At 40.9% G+C, this 20,006-nt stretch overlaps 1 protein-coding gene across 12 annotated transcripts in view; it reads left to right on the top strand.

Annotated features, from left to right (window-relative positions):
• The window catches only part of DNM1 (dynamin 1), a 111,910-nt gene extending 93,814 nt beyond the window's left edge, over positions 1-18,096 (top strand). For 5 of the 12 annotated variants that reach the window (XM_063432594.1, XM_063432589.1, XM_063432593.1 and 2 more), the window contains 4 exons: positions 2,784-2,954; positions 3,235-3,476; positions 4,697-4,915; positions 14,596-17,141. In XM_063432594.1, coding sequence (XP_063288664.1) covers positions 2,784-2,954; positions 3,235-3,476; positions 4,697-4,915; positions 14,596-14,665 — 702 coding nt within the window. In that variant the 3' untranslated portion in view covers positions 14,666-17,141. Of the gene's footprint in view, positions 1-2,783; positions 2,955-3,234; positions 3,477-4,696; positions 4,916-11,693; positions 11,731-14,595; positions 17,142-17,530 lie in introns of those variants that run through there. The other 7 variants (XM_063432600.1, XM_063432596.1, XM_063432599.1 and 4 more) reach the window with 5 other exon arrangements.
• Positions 18,097-20,006: the final 1,910 nt, after the last annotated feature.

The raw sequence follows: 20,006 nt of genomic DNA, 5'->3' as shown, positions 1-20,006 counted from the left end.
CCCTTTGCCAAGTATATAGATACATTTTTTATACCTACTTGGAAGCTGACCTTGTCATCTATACCTTTAATGGCCTACAGGTTCCCTTATTGGAAACTCAACCGAGGCAGCTCACAATGCATTAGCCTTTAAGCTTGGCAGGTTAATTTCCATTGCACTTCACCTAATTAATTAGCCAAAACAAACAAGGGATGTCCTCTCATATTATAGGGTACTACAATAACAAAGAGAACATACACCCCATTCACATATACACGGTGGAGTCTGTGCACTTAATACAAACCAGGCCATATTTCTCAGATGGAAAACATGTTGTATGGTATATCATGCCATTCTTTGATTAGTTCCCCATTGTGTGAAAGAATCCTAGTTTTGGCAGGTCTTAACCTAATGTATTAGCTATCATAAATACTAATTAGCCTCTTTGAGGTAAGAGTTATTTCACTTTGCCATTAGTAAATTGGCTAGTCATGACAGCAATATGGGCATTATACATGGAGAACCATTGTGAGGCATTGAAGGCATCACCAGATAAAAAAATAATGATAATTATAATACTGACAATTAAAGTGTAAGCGTGTCAATCTCCACTTTTGGAGGGCTACAGGTGCCAGGAATTGCTTAGTAATACATAATAATAAAGGGATTCTATAGTGTTAGGAATACAAATCTGTAGTGTCCTCTGGTCCCCCCTCCCTCGTGGCAATACATTAAGTGTTAAAAAAACCATTGTAACAATTACCCGATTCTGGGTCGACACTGAGTCTGTGCTCCACCTCCTCCAACAGGGGACCTAATGCGCCTGCGCTGAAACCACATTAGACCCTTCCCATAGGAAAGCATTGAATACAATTCCTGACCTGACACTTCCTGTGAATTTCCTAACACTCGGTGTCTTCATGCAGAGCATGAGGATGTCCAGCGTCAGTTAGGCGACCTGGAATCCGGTAAAATACCGGAAGCACCTCTAGTGACGGTCTGGTTGACAGCCAATAGAGGCTGACTTAGTGCTGCAATGTTTTACATGGCAGGACTAAGGGGGACAGGGACACTGCACCCAGATCACTTCAATGAGCTGACGTGGTCTTGGTGCCTATAGTGTCCCTTTAAAGATACCAACCATTTCCCCCTGCCTATAAACTCATTGCCTAATTATAAAGCATACAAGATTATACATTTTCCATCCTTATGGGAGTTTATTTTCTTCTGACCAAGTTGTCTCTAATTGCAAAACTAGTATGGGAAGCTCCCCTGCCAAGAAACACAGGCAGCCTCTCTCTGTGTGTTAATGCTCGATCAGATCATGTCTGTGAGCATCAATTAATGGAAAAACTATGTGTATATCAAGCGATATATACTGGGTTTTCACTCAGTATTTGGGCAGCATTCCACGAAAAGAATGGTTTAATGAAAGAGAGAAACGTTACTATCAGAGTTTAAGTCTATGTAATTGATTGCATAGTAATTAGAGCAATTCTGGAAATATGGCTGAAATCAGACGTTTAAAGACACCGTCTTTCATTCCTTGATTAAACTTAGCCTGTCTTTGGTTAGACCTTGCATTTCATTGTTCCATTTTCAGGCCCCTGATTTATTCCTGGACTAACGCAGTAGATTGCTCCCTTCGATCGTCGATATATTTTTTTTATAATATAGACCCAAGAATTCCTCTCTAACCACTAACATTGGTGTTTTTTTGTCCCTGTGTTTTTTGTATTACTCTTTTTATGGCTCAATCTGACTTCAAGGACAAGGATAAAGTAAGTTTGGCAAACAAATCCAGGAGACCCTTGACGCTCAGCCTCCTGACTTCTTTAACAATTTCATTTATCTTTCTTTTCTTTTTTTTTTTTCTATCCCCCGTGGGGCCCATGAGTCCCGAGCTTGATGTTTCACGGGGGGACTACTTTCTTCCCTCATCTCTCTTGCCATTTTTATCCTCAGTATGGTTATGGTCTTTCTCCGAGTTTGGTCAGAGCTTTTAATTTGGGGTCTCTTCCCCTTTTCTCTCCTGGTTCAGACGTTCTCCCGAATTCTCCATTAACATGCTTTTTATTTTGCATGCCTGACACGAGACATTGAACCGGACCAGCACAGACAGAGCTCCAAGAACATTTCATTCTTCTGTTCTCCAAAAGTCAGCAGACTATATTGTTGAGTTTGTCATAAGATGGCCTTATGTTTTATCTATATGTTTCCCACTGTTCGCTGATTGTTTTAACGGATAGTATTTAGAGTCTGAATAAAGAACAGAAAATGAGAAACTTAAATCTTAAATGTATTTAGACTTACAATCCATAGAACATCCATAGATCAATCCATAGATCATCGGCCAACAAACACCTCCAAGCAGATGTGGGACTACAACTCTCATGTTAACCCATAATAAGACAATGCAAAAGCCCAATATTTCTCAATATATCAGAAGATGTTACTCTGGTTCAAGGGTATGACAATCTTTAAAAGATTTAGTGATCACCAGTCAATGTATACACATTAAAATATCCAAGAGAATGATAGTAATCTCATACTTCAATATTATGCCAAATAATAATACTGGTGTGTCTGGAAATTATCAGGTCTTCTCGGCATCTTCCTAAAAGTTTCTGTGTAGTCATTGAGTGGTAGGGCAACATTTTTAAAACACTTACCAGCTGCTTCTCTGGCTTTTCCGGTTCATTGTCGGTAACAGATTATGCCATGGATGCCTTTCAACTGACGTTTGCTGGCCACATCCTAGCCTTTTTTTTCTCCATCTTTGCTTTCTCTTATGTGTTCTTTAGTCAAGTGAGTCAGAAGAGAATGGTTCAGATAGCTTCATGCATTCAATGGACCCCCAACTGGAGAGGCAGGTGGAGACCATACGCAACCTTGTGGATTCCTACATGGGTATTGTGAACAAGACCATCCGTGACCTGATGCCCAAAACTATCATGCATCTCATGATCAACAATGTAAGTAGTGTGTACTGGAGTATACTACCAGGGTACATCAACCTACCTGGTAATCCTTGGCCTATTTACTATAGTTTCCTCTCCACCACCAAAATTAACCATTGTGAGCAGGACTGGGTGGGAATTTTGCAGAAATAAGATGGCATGGTGAGAGATGGCCAAAAATAGTTTGGGTTGGGTGTGGGAGTTGGTGCATTCGGTATCTCCCATGGTGCCCTATAAGTGTCCTTGTGCAAGTGACAGGTATGCATAATAAGAAATGTATGACTTCTTCTTACAGACCAAGGATTTCATCCATTCTGAGCTCTTGGCAAACCTTTACTCGTGTGGAGATCAGAATACTTTGATGGAGGAGTCTGCAGAACAGGCCACACATAGGGATGAGATGTTACGCATGTACCATGCCCTTAAGGAGGCACTACATATTATTGGTGACATCAACACCGTTACTATCAGCACCCCCATGCCTCCCCCAGTGGATGACTCGTGGCTACAGGTGCAGAATATGAATGCGGGACGCAGGTAAAGAGTCTTTCCGTTTAAGCTGTAAAGTAGATACTAGTTTTAGTTATAGCTTACATCCGGCACTGCAGATTTTGTGTATTGCATACGTTGACCAAACATCTTGGGAAATTTAGTCAACAATAGCTGCAGTGCCATCACTGCTGCAGGTTACCGGGGCCCTATCGGGTAAAAAGGAACAATGCTTCTGCTCCATACCATGATTAGACCTACTCAGATAAATATGCTCTGCTAGTCAGAATAAGTATGTATATTCTGTGATTGTATGTATAAATGTACTTGCAGATATTATATACATTTTGATGGTGTATCGATTTATTACTACATGAAGCCTAGTGTTGCCAGTTGCACCATATTTCCCCTCTTCACATATCACATGTTCATGTTGATGGATAGCACAAGAAAAGAGAAAAGGATTACTATGCTGCAGGTGGGGAATCAAATATTTAACCATGGAGGAATTCTGTAGCATATGTATCATATTTTTCATGTGCTGCCCATCAGCATGTCCAGAAAAATGTAGGATTTGGCAACCCTAATCAGGTTATCTCCTGCATTATTGTTTACCAGCACGTTCTTATTTAAAGGAACACTATAGGGTCAGGAACACAAACATGTATTCCTGACCCTATAGTGTTAAAACCACCATCTAGCCCCCCCTGATCCCCTCATGCCTCCCTAAATATAGTAAAATCTTACTTGTATTCAAGCCTGAAGCTGTAGATCTGCATGCTGTTTGCCTCAGAACAGCAAGCTACCTGCTGACATCATCAGAAGTGGTGGCCTGATTCAATCACAATGCTTCCCCATAGGATTGACTGAGACTGACATGGAGGCAGAACAGGGGCAGATCCAGCACAATTCAAACACAGCCCTGGCCAATCAGCATCTCCTCATAGAGATTAATTGAATCAATGAATCTCTATGAGGAAAGTTCAGAGTCTCCATGCAGTGGGAGGAGATACTGAATGTTTTGATGCACTTTAGGCAGCCATGACCCAGGAAGGATCTCTAACAGCTATCTGAGGAGTGGCCAGTGAAGTTATCACTAGGCTGCAATGTAAACACTGCATTTTCTCTGAAAAGACAGTGTTTACAGCCAAAAGCCTGAAGGTAATGATTCTACTCACCAGAACAAATCCAATAAGCTGTAGTTGTTCTGGTGACTATCGTGTCCCTTTAAGTCGTACAGGTTTTCCAATGTTTCTTTTTCATTTCAGTCGGTCTCCCACATCCAGTCCCACCCCACAGAGAAGAGCCCCAGCTGTGCCACCATCTAGGCCTGGCTCACGAGGCCCTGCACCAGGGCCTCCTCCTGCTGGCAATACCCTGGGGAGTGCCCCTCCTGTGCCCTCTAGACCTGGAGCTTCACCAGATCCATTTGGGCCACCTCCCCAGATCCCATCCAGGCCTAACCGTGCTCCCCCTGGTGTCCCTAGGTAAGTGTTTGTGATCTAAGTGGTAATGGTAATGGTAAATATACCTTGGTGGTCCTTGGTGTTAGCAATAAAATGCTGATATGTTTTACATCATTTTAAAGCAACCCATTCATAAATAACTCTTATAAAAACAGTCCGTGGGATTTGGTCACTTAACAGCGAGTTGTAGTGAGTTGCCTATAGATGGGCGAAGCCAGCTGGAAAAGTAGTGTTTACCTGCTTTTTGCAGTTGATGGAGTTGGCAGAGTAATGAGTAATTCCTCCCACCCCAGGGGAGATGAAATTTGACTCAGACGCCCAGCAATAAGCTACCAGGCCTGGAACCTCTGAGTCAAACCGCAAGTTCTCATCTACACGCACAGCTCAATATTTAGTGAAAAAACCACCATTTGGCTCTCACAGCTTCGTGGGAGTTGTAGTTTAGCAGCAAATGGATTCATTCTCCATCCAAGCTTGTTCTAAAGTCTCAACACTGCTTTGATGCTCAAGCAGAGCTTTCTTTCCTCTCTTTACTCTTCCTCCTTGTCTCTCTAAGTTACAAATGATCTAGAAAAGATAGGCCCCTGGAGTTAGAGACACGCATCCATTGGCTGTCCAGCTTCCATGTACTACAAGTCCCATGATTCACTGCAAGTCAGAGTTTGCAATCCAAGGTAGAGATTGCCTGCTGCTAGCTAAGGGAGCAGTGTCTCATTACCATTAATTTATGCAATGCAGATTATTTCTGAACTAAACACATTTTCTATATGGAAAATTAATATATTAATTATACATATCAAATAACATCTAATATATAAGAATTATCTGCAGATACATAAATATTTTTTTCTTTTATGACTTTTCTATCTAACGTTAGACAAAAGAATTGACCTAGCTCAGGGGTAGGCAACCTTTGGCACTCCAGATGTTGTGGACTACATCTCCCACAATGCTCTTACAGCCATAATGCTGGAAAAGCATCATGGGAGGTGTAGTCCAAAACATCTGCAGTGCCGAAGGTTGTCTATCCCTGATCCTAGCTAATGATATTCATGGCTTTAATGTTCTGCTTATGTGAGGCACGCTGCTGCCCCCTGCTGTTTGCTTTCTGACTTTGCTAATCATTTTCTTCAAACTCTCCTGATCTCTCTTCAAGGCAAAGGGTGAGTTTCGTTATCTCTTATCAGCTACCTCTGCCGACCCGCTCCTTATTTACTAACTGCATTTTAAAGCTGGGCACTGCTGCACTGTGCTCATCCTGGCTTCCACATCTCAAGATTTCAAGCCACTCCTTGCTTTCCAGCAGAGTTTCCACAACATTCTGGTCTTAACCCTTGCCTACTCTTTCCATTTGCTATGTTGACTTGGAAAGGACTGCATTCACTTTGCATATTACGGATAATCCTAAATGTAACCCCGTATAGAATTGTAATAAGTGCAGGTGGTAGCTAACCCCTTCATTGTAATTGCTTATCAAGAACATTTCCCAGGATACCCAAGATAGGTAAACAGAGAACAAAAAGTTCAGTGTCTCTGGGTGTACACCTGTGCCGACAACCCCGGATAACCCGAGGAAGTAATGCCGAGTGTCTACTCAGAGACTGGTGTACCAATTAGAGACTCCAGATGTCTCAAGAAGGGGCATAACCCCATATATACAAAATCAAACAACAAAAAGGACAGATGTGGTCAGATTCAAGAAATCAAATGAAACTAACCGCATCTCTGGAAATAACTATAGCGGCAGTGTCTAGGATTATAATGCTGGCTGTAGGTAACAGGTGTAACTGTGAACCGCTAAGGGTGTCACTATAGACCCATGAGCAGAAAAAATGCTACTAAATACCAAAATGAAGTATATACAAAAAGTTACTGCTAAATGCAAAAAATAAATAAAGTATATACAGTGGTACTAGGATTCCACGCCTGTCAATAGAAGGATATGTATAGGTAGGGATATAATGAGCCAAATGGCAACAGCAACTCACCCCTAATTATCAGCTTTAATATAGTGCACTATAAGGAGATGAGAAAAAATCCCCAAGTCCCAACCATAAATACCTCCTATAGAGATAGTAGTAGATACAGGGTAAACAGAGGCTCCAAATGAGGCTAGTACAGGGGTGAAGGGAGATTGAGGAGGGTATGCAGTATTAATAGCAGTCAAATTCGGACTGCTAGTTTTAAATTTAAACAACCTCTCTCCCTGTAAATCCTATACAAAAAGGAGTATAGGAACGTACGTTTCGGTGCTAAAAAGGAGCACCTTCGTCAGGGCACCCAAGATAGGTGTTTGGTTCTGTTCTTGGTCTAACTAAACCAAGCAATATCCACTAGAGTACATTGTCTTCCACTCAAGGCCTGGTTAAGAAATGATGGGATTTTAGTCTAAAAGCAACTGAAAAGGTACCATCTCTGCTCCAAGACTGAGTCTTGATAAAACATGGAAGAATCCCTCGGGGCTTATTCACTAAAATAAAAATGTAACTTGGCTATGTGGGTCTAAGCTAAGGCTTTCCAGCTTGGTTGAAAACTCCTCACAGCTCCCTCTTTAGTGAATAAACTCTCATGTTCTGCAATATATCTTTTAATGGATTAATTAGCAACATCCCACATCTCCAGATAAAGCCATGGAATCATCTGCGTGTAGAATGCATTCTCCATGCATGAACAAGATCACTTCACTCATCTGCTGACCGTATTCCAAACTCCACCTTATCCATCCAGACTTCCATTTATACCCACCTCACAAAGAACCTTCTCTATTCTATATACTGCACCCTCCAACCTTCCTGACCCCTTCTCCTCAAATAGAAGCAAGTGTGGAAACAGTACAATAATTGTTGACAGTACAATTCATAAACGGAAGCACATGTGCTACTTTCTAGCAGGTTGGCGGGGGGAGTCATCCCATTTTGTGTCTTTAAGATACATGAGAAATTAGAATGAAATGTAAAATGATCATATGTTCCCTTTAACTGGAGTGGAGATACTTATTAAATAAATTTTCGTGTAAGGCCCTACATGGTGTATATTTTATAAATGTCCATGCTAATGGGAAACACAGTCACTGACAAATAGTGGTTAAGCTATAAGGCTGAAGCTATGGTTAGAGTGAATGGCTATTCATTAAACTAGAAATTGTGAAGACCCGACAAGAGAATATTTTAGGAAAAAAATCTTTTTTTCAGAATTGTTTTGTCCTAAAATGAGAAATTCTCATATTAAATCTACAAAATGTCTGGATTAGTGAATAAAACCTACCCTACTACTTTCACGAGAGATGTGAGCATCCATTGATAGATGAGCCTGTTAGGCGAAAAGGTCAAAGGGATATGAAGAAAGGCTAAACTAATGGGATATTTAAGTTTAAACCTCTCCACAGTTCAATGAAACCAGGGAGAATTCAGAATTGTTGTTCTTATTTACTTAGTTAAACTTACAACACGGTTTTACATCTCACGGGGCTGTAGACACAAATATGTCACCCCAACGCCTTCTGCGTCACATGCTCCATGGTTCAGAAGGAACATAAAGAGTTCCAAAAAACATAAATATGTAAAAGATAAAGGTAGATATTTGTATTGTCATACTGGCGCCTTTCATACAGCTGCCTACTTTGACCCTGACCCTGACCACACTTAAATAGTAAAAATCTTAAATGTAAAAGCCAATGCAAATAAGTAGTTTTTTTTAAAAAAATCTTTATTTTTATCATTAAAATAAAGTTAAAACAATGCAGTTCACTTCAGAAGGATACATGCAGTTTCTCTGATCTTATAGAATCCAGCTTGTCTCTACACTGTGAACCCTTTTCCCTGTCACCTTCCAACCAAGCCCTACCCCTCTTGTATATAGAATGAGGCTTCATTGACTATCTCCGGTCTCATTAATAACATCATAGTAGCATCATAGAGACCTCTCACCCTGATTGTCTTGATAACCAGAGTTCAAAGATAACCAATGTGGTGGCTAATGGTACAGCAAGGCTCTGTGAACTAATTTTACTGAAGTCTGGCTGGACATCAAAGGAAATTTACTTCACAAACACCTGCAGTTAGCTACCATTGTTGTAGCCCCCAGCAATTCTTGGTCTCCAAGCAAATGGTCTTTCTCTGTCATAGAACTTGGTGGACCTCTGGTTCAGTGCTGGTTCAGTCAAGAATCCGCTATCAATTCTTTCTCTTGTAATTAGAACTCCACAGACTGGCAAAGGTTTGCTTTGGGATTAGAACTCCACATTACTGAATTAGTTTTTCAAAGTAAAAAATTTTAATAATAAAAAAAAAAAGAGACAAAAAAAATAAAATAATTCACTCAGAGAAAAGACTATCTCACGGGAATCAGCAACAGTAACTCTGTGGCTTTTTTTTGGTTACTACTCCCAGCACGCTGAGCCACCCTCTAACTGGCTTTGCATGCTGCGAAATGCAGTCCAACAGCTACCCTCATTAATGTAGATAATCTTGAAGATTTTGCTGTACATGCATCCCAGACGTGTCCAGACAGTGTGCTTTATTTCTGTGGGGCTTGTTATCAGGGTTTGAATATTGCTACTAACATTACAAGCCTGATTTGCAGTATGCCCGCATGTGCGTGTGAATGTTCATGCATGTCAAACGTTCTGCCTTTATTATGTCTATATGTGAATATGAATGCATTGCTTGCTTATGTCTGGATTGTAGAGTTAGCGCATGTATGGCTGGGTGAATTTTTGCTCTGTGTGTATACTAGTCACCTTTACATGGGCTGATTGTGTCCTACCGTGTCTTCCTTTTCAATGATTTGGCATGTGACTCCGAATTGGCATGGAATCTTTTGGATTTCCTGACTCCTCCTTGAACTGCAGGGTTTTAAGATGATCATCACATCTAACCCTCATGGGGTGGGGGGAGGCTACCTAACACAGCACATTTTTGGAAACCCCTGCAGTTCAGGGTAGGTATCAAGCATAATTCTAAAAATAAAGGCTTTCATATAGGATGCCATATCGACTTAATAATGTTAACATTACATTTCCTTTAAAAGGGACAAACTGCACTATTGATAAATGTATGCATGTGATGCCATGAACATAGATGTGTATGTTTGTTTCTGTGTTTGTACACACTCACTGTATGCATCTGTATGCTCTGAGGGTTGTGTCTACCTTATGGTATGTATCTGCGTGCGTGCCCTCACACTGCCTGTATATATCTGTCTGTAGACATTCTCTCACATGGACTGTCCGCATCTGTGTGCGTGCTTTCACAATGACCACATGTACCTATATATATGTTCTATTAGTTTGACTGTATGTAACATTGTCCATGCTATCGGCTTATTTGTATGTACCTGTGTGTGTGTGTATGCTATCAGTCTCAATGTTTGTATCTGTGTGTGTGCTGTCAGCCTGAACTTGTGTGTGATCTATCAGCCTGACTGTACGTAGCTGTGTGTGCAGTTAACCAGACTGCATGTACTGGTGTATGTGCTGTCAGCTTGACTGTATGTACCTGTCAACTTGACTGCATGTATCTGTGTGCGCGGTTAACCAGACTGCATGTATCTGTATGTGAGCTATCAGCCTGACTTATGTACCTGTGTGTGTGCTAGAATTTATTGTTAATGATCTAAGGTGCGTTCTCTTTAAAATAAATCCTCTTCCATAATAACTTATTAATGTTGATTAGTAAATATGCTGCCTTCCTCTGATCCTCTCACAAATTAAAATGTGTTAAATTGTGCAAAAGTTGAGTTGGCGCACAATATAAAATGTATGGAAATAAGACAAATATATATATATATATATATATATATATATATATATATATATATATATATATATAAACATAAGAATGTAGCAGTTGTCTAGACCGTATCCTATAATTTTCAGTGACAAATTCAGCTATTAAGTATAGTCCAATATTTAATGTCCAATGTTCCAGGAATAAAACACCCAAGTACTCCAACACTGATAGGGTTAACTATAAGCTAGACTAAGTTAGTTCACTAAGGCAGCTGAGATACTCATCCACTGAGACTCCGACTGCTCTGACTCTCACACTCTGACTGTATGTACCTGTGTGTGTGCTGTCAGTCTGACTGTTTTTACCTGTGTGTGTGCTCACACAATGACTGTTTTTACCTGTGTGCATGCTCACACACTGACTGTTTGTACCTGTGTGCGTGCTCACTCACTGACTGTTTGTACCTGTGTGTGTGCTCACACACTGACTGTTTTTACCTGTGTGCATGCTCACACACTGACTGTTTTTACCTGTGTGCATGCTCACACACTGACTGTTTTTACCTGTGTGCATGCTCACACACTGACTGTTTGTACCTGTGTGTGTGCTCACACACTGACTGTTTTTACCTGTGTGCATGCTCACACACTGACTGTATGTACCTGTGTGCGTGCTCACACACTGACTGTTTTTACCTGTGTGCATGCTCACACACTGACTGTTTTTACCTGTGTGCATGCTCACACACTGACTGTTTGTACCTGTGTGCGTGCTCACTCACTGACTGTTTGTACCTGTGTGTGTGCTCACACACTGACTGTTTTTACCTGTGTGCATGCTCACACACTGACTGTTTGTACCTGTGTGCGTGCTCACTCACTGACTGTTTGTACCTGTGTGTATGTATGCCTTTCAGTGATTGTGTTTTTTTTCCTTCCATGGAGCTGTATGTATGTGTGTATGTTTGATCCTCTACCTGATCCTGTCATGGTGACATGTAGGCATATGTGTGCATGTGTGTTTCTCACTGTGGCCGCCGTCAGTCTCTCTGATTTCATGTTATCTTTCAGAATAACTATCAGTGACCCATGAGGAGCACTCGTCACGGTATGTGTCTCACATCTCCCGTCATATGACCCGTGTGCCTCCCACCCCTCCAGCCATGTAAACGCCATCTGTGTGATACACGTCCCCATCCATTTGCTGTTTCTCGCCCTGTTGCCAGGCAGGTTTTGCCCAACACTTGTCCCAACTAACAAAAGAGCAGCTCGGAGCCCTGTATCCTGAGATATTCTGATCCGACCCAGACAATCCAAGGCCACTAATAACCAAGGGCCTATTGGTGCATTGCAAACTTCATGCACATCTCAAAACATGGTCTGGATCAGTGACGGATCGGGGCTGAGAGATGACCTCCTCAGATCATGCATTAGTGAATAGACCATTAAACTGCCATAGGCCTTGGGAGATGAACGTACATGGTCCCACAGATGTATATATCATATGTGTCCCGTACTAGCTCTCTTACCATTGTTAGGCTATTAAAGAAGAGAATTCTGGGAAAATTATTCCAAAAAGGTAGGGCCAGATGGCTTACTTAAGGTGTGAAACATAATGATATGCAGTAAACTATAGAGCAGGGGTGCCCAAAAGGTATATCCCCAGATGTTTTAAAACCATAGCTTCTATGGTGATTTAGCATTCTAAAGACATTCTAAAAGCATGCATTGCATCATCGGAGTTGTAGTTCTATAACATCTGGGGAGCTACCTTTTGGGCACCCCTGCTATAGAGTAATGGGTGCATGGAGCATGGGCAGCTATTAGTGCATCATGGTACCACATACCGTAAATTTGTTCATATAGCTTAAAGTTTAAGAGATCAAATAGCTTAATCATGTCTACCCACTCACCAGCTGCCATAACCCTGACCTCATATGTCAATAAAATTATACATATAAAAATAAGAGGCGCAGTGTACATCATTTATTCCCTCTTATCCCCTGGGAACTGCAACACTGTGGTTTATTCACTACTGTAGTGGATCAAGGTCAGAATGGAAGAATTGAGACTACAGTAAGCAAACTGTGACTATAGCATAATTGGATAATTTGTCCAAATCATTTATTTATTTATTTTTGCCCACGTTTTTCAATACACTACAGTGTGGTGCTCAATGAATTAACCTGTGTGTTCTTTTTTTTTTTTTGTAAAACATTTACTAGATTCCCCACATAAAAGGTTTGGCAAATAAAAGCCTAAAATGTCTGTGCAGTATTTTGGGTAATTAAGGAATATCTTGCAAATCAAGTTTGAGAGTTTACATGCATGCAATAGTTAGGCTATACGATTGCAGTAGCAATTTTCCCTGGATCTATATGTTCTTTGAAATTCCTACCCACCAGCTCTGTATGTTCTTCTTTACTGTACCAAGACGTTGTACTCCCCCTACCCAACCTGTTTATCAGTTTTCCTTCTACTGATTACCCCAAAGTTCTTTCTGTTTCCCGGCTTGCTTTTAGATCCCCTTCTGGTCTTCCCTTTTCCATCCAACCCCATCCTTTAGCCACGGAATCTAAATCTCATGGAGTGCTTTAGTTCAAAGGTTGTGTCTTTTCCCTGCCCCTTTACCCGTCTTTAAGCCTGTCTCTTCTCATATTCTTTCTGTTGCTTTTAATATCAATGTATTCGGCTTGATTTCAAAATATTAACCATATGCCTGGCAACTCGGTCACACAACATTCTCTTCATTCTTGCACCCAGGTAAGGATGAGCATCTGTTTCTTAAGTTCTGTTCCCTGCATGGGAGTGTACAGTCATGCAAAGCATACAAACGCACCTATTGCTATGATTTTATGAAACATTTGCCCATCCCCCTCACTCAGGCAGACCACCACATTCTCCATTATAACACATTCCTCTCTCGTGACATGCTGCATGCTTTGTTTTTGCTAGTGATTGTAATAATGCACATTTTCTGCTATTGTGATGTTCTGCCTCCTAAACGTGACCTGACCTGGTGTACTGGGGTAAGGATGAGAGGGGGCAATCTGTGGTCAGGAATGGTTTTAGAGATTTCCTCAGGTCTGTAACATCACAGCCCTCAAACTTCAGGCTTTTAAAAACCCCTATTCCTAAAAATAAAAAAATATATTAAAAAAATAAATATAACGTTTGTGATGCCCGGAGAGATGTGGGTGCAAACCCACATGATTACTTGACAAATGAAGATATTTAGATTGGTCCTTTGAAGGATATGCAGAAGAGAAAGTTTTTTATTTTTTTTTTGGGTGGTTTCATTATACAGTATTATAGACTATGTATATCTTGTATATTCATGGGTAACTTATTTATAACAAGAATTAAGTCTCATGCACCCTATTCTGTGGAGAGAGATCTGTGAGATCACAGAATTCCAGCCCCACCCAGTGTAATACCATCTTAAAGATGAAGTCACATATGGTATGGAGCTTCCAGAATGAGACCAAGATGTCACAACGGAGGATGTCTAGGGGGAGGAAAGGTCTTGTAAAAGTGAAGGGTCTGCCCCTAAAAGAAGATGATTGTAGGACTGCTTTAGCTGCGTGATCATATCTCCCTTAAACCCAACTATTTTAACCTCTCACCAAATTCCCAGATTCCTAACCCCAATCCAACACACTAATATGTACGTGATTAATATCATTACCATCTATACGACACCAATATTTTCCATAGCATTTTACATTATAAAAGGGGAAATCAAACAGTAAGTAATTTACCAACAAAGTAACGGCACCGAAACAATACAGGAACCCGAGCAATACTCAAACAAGATTAGAATAATGTGAGGAATGAGAAAATAAAGTATATTACAAAGCATCTCTCCAGCTGGTAGGGCCGTTTGGACTGACCGCATCCTTGCTATGTACAATTCTAATCATGCTTTGTGTTCTCTTGTCTGTTTCTCTTTATTTTTTTTATTTCCATTCAGCAGGAAGGCTCCCGCTTCACCTACACGGCCCACCATAATCAGACCTGCCGACCCGTCCCTGTTAGATTAATTAATGGAGTCCTGGCTGCTATCCACCTACCCCTCAACCCTCATTCCACCTCTTACAGGCATGGTGCCAGTCTCACCGCTTCATCACTGTGTTGTAAAATCCTTGGCTCTGTGTGACTCCTGTGTATTGTACTGTACATAAGTTTTATTTTTGTAATTTTTTTTTTTTTTTTTTTTTTACATCAGGCCTGAACTGTATTGTGATGTGACTCTTTCCACAGTGCAACTGGGGAAAAATGCATACCCTCCCTCCACCCTGGCACTGGAAGTGTTAATACTCATTGAAACGCTAGCCAGTGTTTTGGTTAACCTTGCCCTCCCAATTGCCACTCTGCATTTATCATTCCATTTGCTTGCGGAACATTTTGTGTCAGTCTGTATAGTTGTAGGGTTGTGTGTTTTAAAAATGACTTCAGAGAAAATCATAGCGTTTTATAAGTAATATAAAAGACGGGACTCGTTTCCTCAAACACAACCGTGTAAATCCTTAAAGAGCTAGCTAGTGTTATATGGTGTGTCCTGCTTTAAATGCTCTATGGTTTGCCAGTCAATCTGAGCAGAGGTCTAATAGGAGGTCCGTTTTAAAGAACAAGTTACGTAGATGCAAATGTTTTTTGCCAACTAATCCTTAAACATTACTAGTGGCCCAGCATTTGGAAAATCCCTAATTCTAAAATGTGTTCAAATTTAAAACAACAGCTTTGATTGGGCCGCTACAACCAACATGTTTAAATCTTAGTTCTGTGGTTGGAGTCAAACCTATATGAAACAATATATTGGTCTTCTGGGGGAATTTTGTCTGTGCACACCAGTTATGAGGAATTTCTGAACATGATGCTGTTGGGAGATACAAAATGAAGGGACGAGTGCAGCAGAATATGGCTTCCCCCCTCTCCAAGCACAGTAAATAAATAAAAGAATTAATAAAAGCCAATGAAATTTGACTTACATCTTAAAGGAACACTCACAATGTTATTTATTTATTTTTTTTAAATCACTCATTAGTAGATATACCCACAATGAAATCATGCATATACTTATTCATGTTATATCTGAAAACGGCTTCTAAAAGCTGCAGGTCTCTTGTCTGCAGCTTTTGCAAGTCCTCCTCTTTTTACATAGCGCAGACTTTAAGTTTGTGTTGGGGAATACTCCTGGGAGGTTTCCTCTTGAAAAGCACGAGATCACGGTTTCCCATCCTTTTCAATGATCTGGAATAGAGCTCATTGAGAAAGGACAAGCTAAATCGCGTTATGTGTAAAGTGGTCTTTTAAGTCTGTTTATGCAGATAAGAATGATTTTGTAAAAGTGAAATGTGGATATAAATTACAAAAAACAAAAGTGCACTTTTTACATGACATTACTTTGAAGCCGTCTCTGCACACTAGAGTTCTGATAAACAGCTCTAACCCCCCTCCTAATGTAGCAAACTATTAGCTTTTATTCAAAAAATCATACATTAGAAACAAGGTTCTTCCAGTAGGGGGCAGCAGTTCAGTTTTAGATTTCTGCATATATATTGTATACATGTATCCCAAAATAGCTACAGCTATGAGCAGTATTGCACAGCTATACTGATAGATACCTCAACCAGCTGGTTCATATGGGATACATGAATCGTTCTCTCCTTCATTTTGGCAGGCAGATGGTGATAGGAGGCCCACTAAACATGGCTCAACACCAAATGGTTTACTCAGTAGACTAGTGATGGCTAACACTGGTCCCTCCCTCCCCCACGTTTGTAAACTACATATACCTTGATGTGTTGTAGTTCACAAACAACTCAAATGCCAAAGCTAGCCAGCACTGCACTCTATGGTGAATTTCAGTGAGTTCACAGCTTGCTTGCACAAAATGTCAGAATTGGAGATCTGGCTTTGGCAAACTCCGTGTTGGTCCAACGTCTGCAAATCTTGTCAACGTGAATAATTACACCACCATTTGAGGGTTTAGTGAATAAAACAATAAAATAAGACAGTAGGATTATAAAAACTCCTGCTTCCCACTGTTGACGCACTAAAACTCCCAGAATTCATTTTGTGCATTAGAAACAGAATAATAGGGCTTGCATTCCAATATCAAAAGGTAATGAGCCCGACAATCTAGCTCTAGAGTGTTACAAGACTGATGTATACGTACAAGTTTTAGATTATATGTATGTGTGTCCATTTTTTGGGATCAGAATTCTTATTGTCAAGAAAACTGGAAACAGAAGGACCCCTCCTCCCACATGTAGTTAATGGCTTAAGATATGAACCATGTGGGAGAGGGTAATATTTTACTAACCATTTAAGGGCCGAAGGGGGATGACCGACACATTTCACTCTCAGACAGCGCTCAGACATTCAATATCAATTTTTATTTAATTTTTTTTTGTCTACGTGTGGAAGGATTTATGCAATTTAATCGTGCCTTCCACGCTGAACAAGCCTAGCAGGATGCAATACAATGCAATTATTTAAAAAACAAAAAACAAACCCTAACTCCAATTCCAGCAGATTGCTCTCCCAAACGTTTCCTAAATAAGGGGGTATCCTGCGGAACATTGCTGTGCAGTGAAAAGGCAGGTTTGCTCAAATAGGCAAAAGCGCAAAAGATCATTCAGGCCCCGGAAGGCCATTATGCACTAAATAGTCAATTTTCTGAATTCCCCTTACTGTGTGGTGTTAAATGTACGTGAAAATACAGAGAGAAATTTGAATATTCCCTCTTCTTACATTCATCAGGGTTACCAGAACCTTTTGTGCTTGATATCATGTTAATCAGACAAATGATGTACCTTTCCAAACTGATACATGATATTCTTTTTTTTAATTTTTCTCCTCCTGTTCCCTTTCCTCTCTTTTGTTTTTTTGACTGCTGATAGAGCCACGAGGGTAAGCCCATCAAGGCCTGATTCTCCTAAATCTAACTTTGACATGTAAAGCCTACTTTTGAGCTGAGACTGGTGCCTGCTTCCTTCCTACTTGTACTGTCTTGGATTTTGTGACATCATCCTATTTGTTCTGTTCTACAATGGTTTTATTGCTACACGCATATCAAAAAAATAAAAAGAAATGTGATTAATGGTATGAAAAAAAACAAACGAAAAAAATAAATAAAAAATAATCTGTTACCATTAAGGATCTTCTGTCTATGGTAGTAGCATATCCTTATATAAATATATTATAAATAATTCTATATATATATATAAGATCTTAAATATACATCTTCGAGATATGTAAGCCAGTGTGCTTCCATGTGAATTAAAAAAAAAAAGTCTTTAGTAGAAAGAAGATAATTAAATGTCTGGGTTATTAAATGTTACTGGACAGCTGGTTCTGTATATCTGCATGTGAAGGAGTCTCACCTGCTGGAAGACTTTTTGGTGCTGGTGTTTAGCTGTGATATCTGTCAGAGCATTGAATAAAATATGTTTCTGTAAGAAAAAAAATGACTTTTTTGTTGTTAAAATTTAATTTTGTGTCTAATATTTAATGTAAATGGACAATGAAGTCAGCATAACCACTTTGATTGTTGGGAATCGATTGTTATGCTGTGCTACTCCCCTCCTGCCGGTCTCTGTGTGTATCGTGACCGAGTGGAGTACTGTCTGACCATAGATATAGAATACCTAGATGCCGCATTCTCTGCTGAGCGGCGAGAAATGCGGCAGCCATCTTGGACCGGTCGCCACTCTAATGAAGCTATTGAAGAACCCTTGGAAAGCCCATCTCACTAAAGGTAAGTGAAGGACTTGGGGGCACTTATAGCCCTTAGTGCCCCTACCCCTTAATACCCCTACCCCATGTCATTAATGCCCCTACCCCTAATCCTTAATACCCCTACACACACAGTGTTAATACCCCTATCCCAGCACACATAGTCCTTAATACCCCTACCCCAGCACAGGGGTATTATCACCATAGGGGTAGGGGTATTAAGGATTAATGTTCCCTCCAAGTCCTTCATTTACCATTAGTTAGATTGGCTTTCCAAGGGTTCTTCAATAGAGCGGCGACCGGTCCAAGATGGCTGCGCATCTCTCGCCGCTCAGCAGAGAATTCCATAGACGTGCGGCATCTAGGTATTCTATATCTATGGGTTTGACAGGATGTGCTCACTGAGAGAGCACTTCCTGTCAGACCAGACCTGGTACGGCAGTGAGCAGGTACAGAAGGAGAGGGGGAGAGACACATGGAGAGGCTGGGAGAGAGACGGGGGTAAGGAATAAGATACATGGAGGTAATGAGATGCTTAGGGGGGAATGAGGCACATGAAGGGACTGGGCAGAGGGCATGAGACGCTTGGTGGGGGGAGAGGGCATGAGACACTTGGTGGAGGGTAGGGAATGACACATGGAGGAGCTGGGGGATGGTAATGAGACACATGCATGGGCTGTGGGGTAGGGAATGATACACATGGAGGGGCTGTGGGGGTAGGGAATGATACACATGGAGGGGCTGTGGGGTAGGGACCCAGGGCAATTTTTGCAAAGAGGTCCTTGTGGGTTCTAGTTATGCCTCTGACTAAGACTAGAAGATAGTGGCATTATGAGCTCAACTGGAAGCATATATAAAAATAGTGGTGGAGTCAATCTACCGACTCTAGCAACTCCTGCAACTGTAAATAGATAATGGGTTCTAAAAGAGACTAAAGCTTTTTTTCTGCTCTCCTAAGCCCACTCACAGAAATCTGCAAAAAGAGAGGGGATCCGTTCTTGGAGCACCAGCAGATCCTCCCGGTATAATCGGGAGCAAGGTGTGAGTATAGTTACGAAGTGAGACGAATAGAACGAGTAGAAAGCTGAAAGAGCATGGCCATATCAGTGGCTGTGCATTGCAGAGTAGACACGTGTTTTACAAGGGAAATAGTATCTTCCAGGATAAGGAAGAGAAGAGGTAAATAGTAAGTAAAAGAGTACAAAGAAGAGGAAAGGGGGACAACAACAAAAAAAAGTGGTTAGGGAGGATAAGAGAGTGAGGGGTAGAGGGAGTAGCGAGTAAACTTCATGATACAGCCCCATCAACCTACAACAAGGACCGGACTGACCCCACATCATGACCCATATCTTCATGTCTCAGGTACAGTGCGAAGGAGAGGAAGTCCAGCCAGTAATTATGCCTCTGTGTATACCGTTTCCACTCCATCGTAGGAGCTTTGGTGGGCCACTTGGCTTGTAAACCAATATACCTGTATGAAATGTACCTCTTGTAACAGAAGAACAGGTGGGCTGGTGGTCTAAGACTTGGGATCCAGAAGTGTTCCACTAGGCCATCCACCTCATGTCAAGTGCCACTATGGACTGTTTGGGATTTCCACATTAACTCTTGGCAAGGGCAAAGTGTTCTACTATATGGACT

The sequence above is a fragment of the Pelobates fuscus genome, chromosome 9 (assembly GCF_036172605.1).
Source record: "Pelobates fuscus isolate aPelFus1 chromosome 9, aPelFus1.pri, whole genome shotgun sequence".
In the NCBI taxonomy this organism is placed as follows: Eukaryota; Metazoa; Chordata; class Amphibia; order Anura; family Pelobatidae; genus Pelobates; species Pelobates fuscus.
The sequence above is the reverse complement of the archived record's forward strand: the minus strand, read 5'-3'. Positions and strand labels throughout refer to the sequence as shown.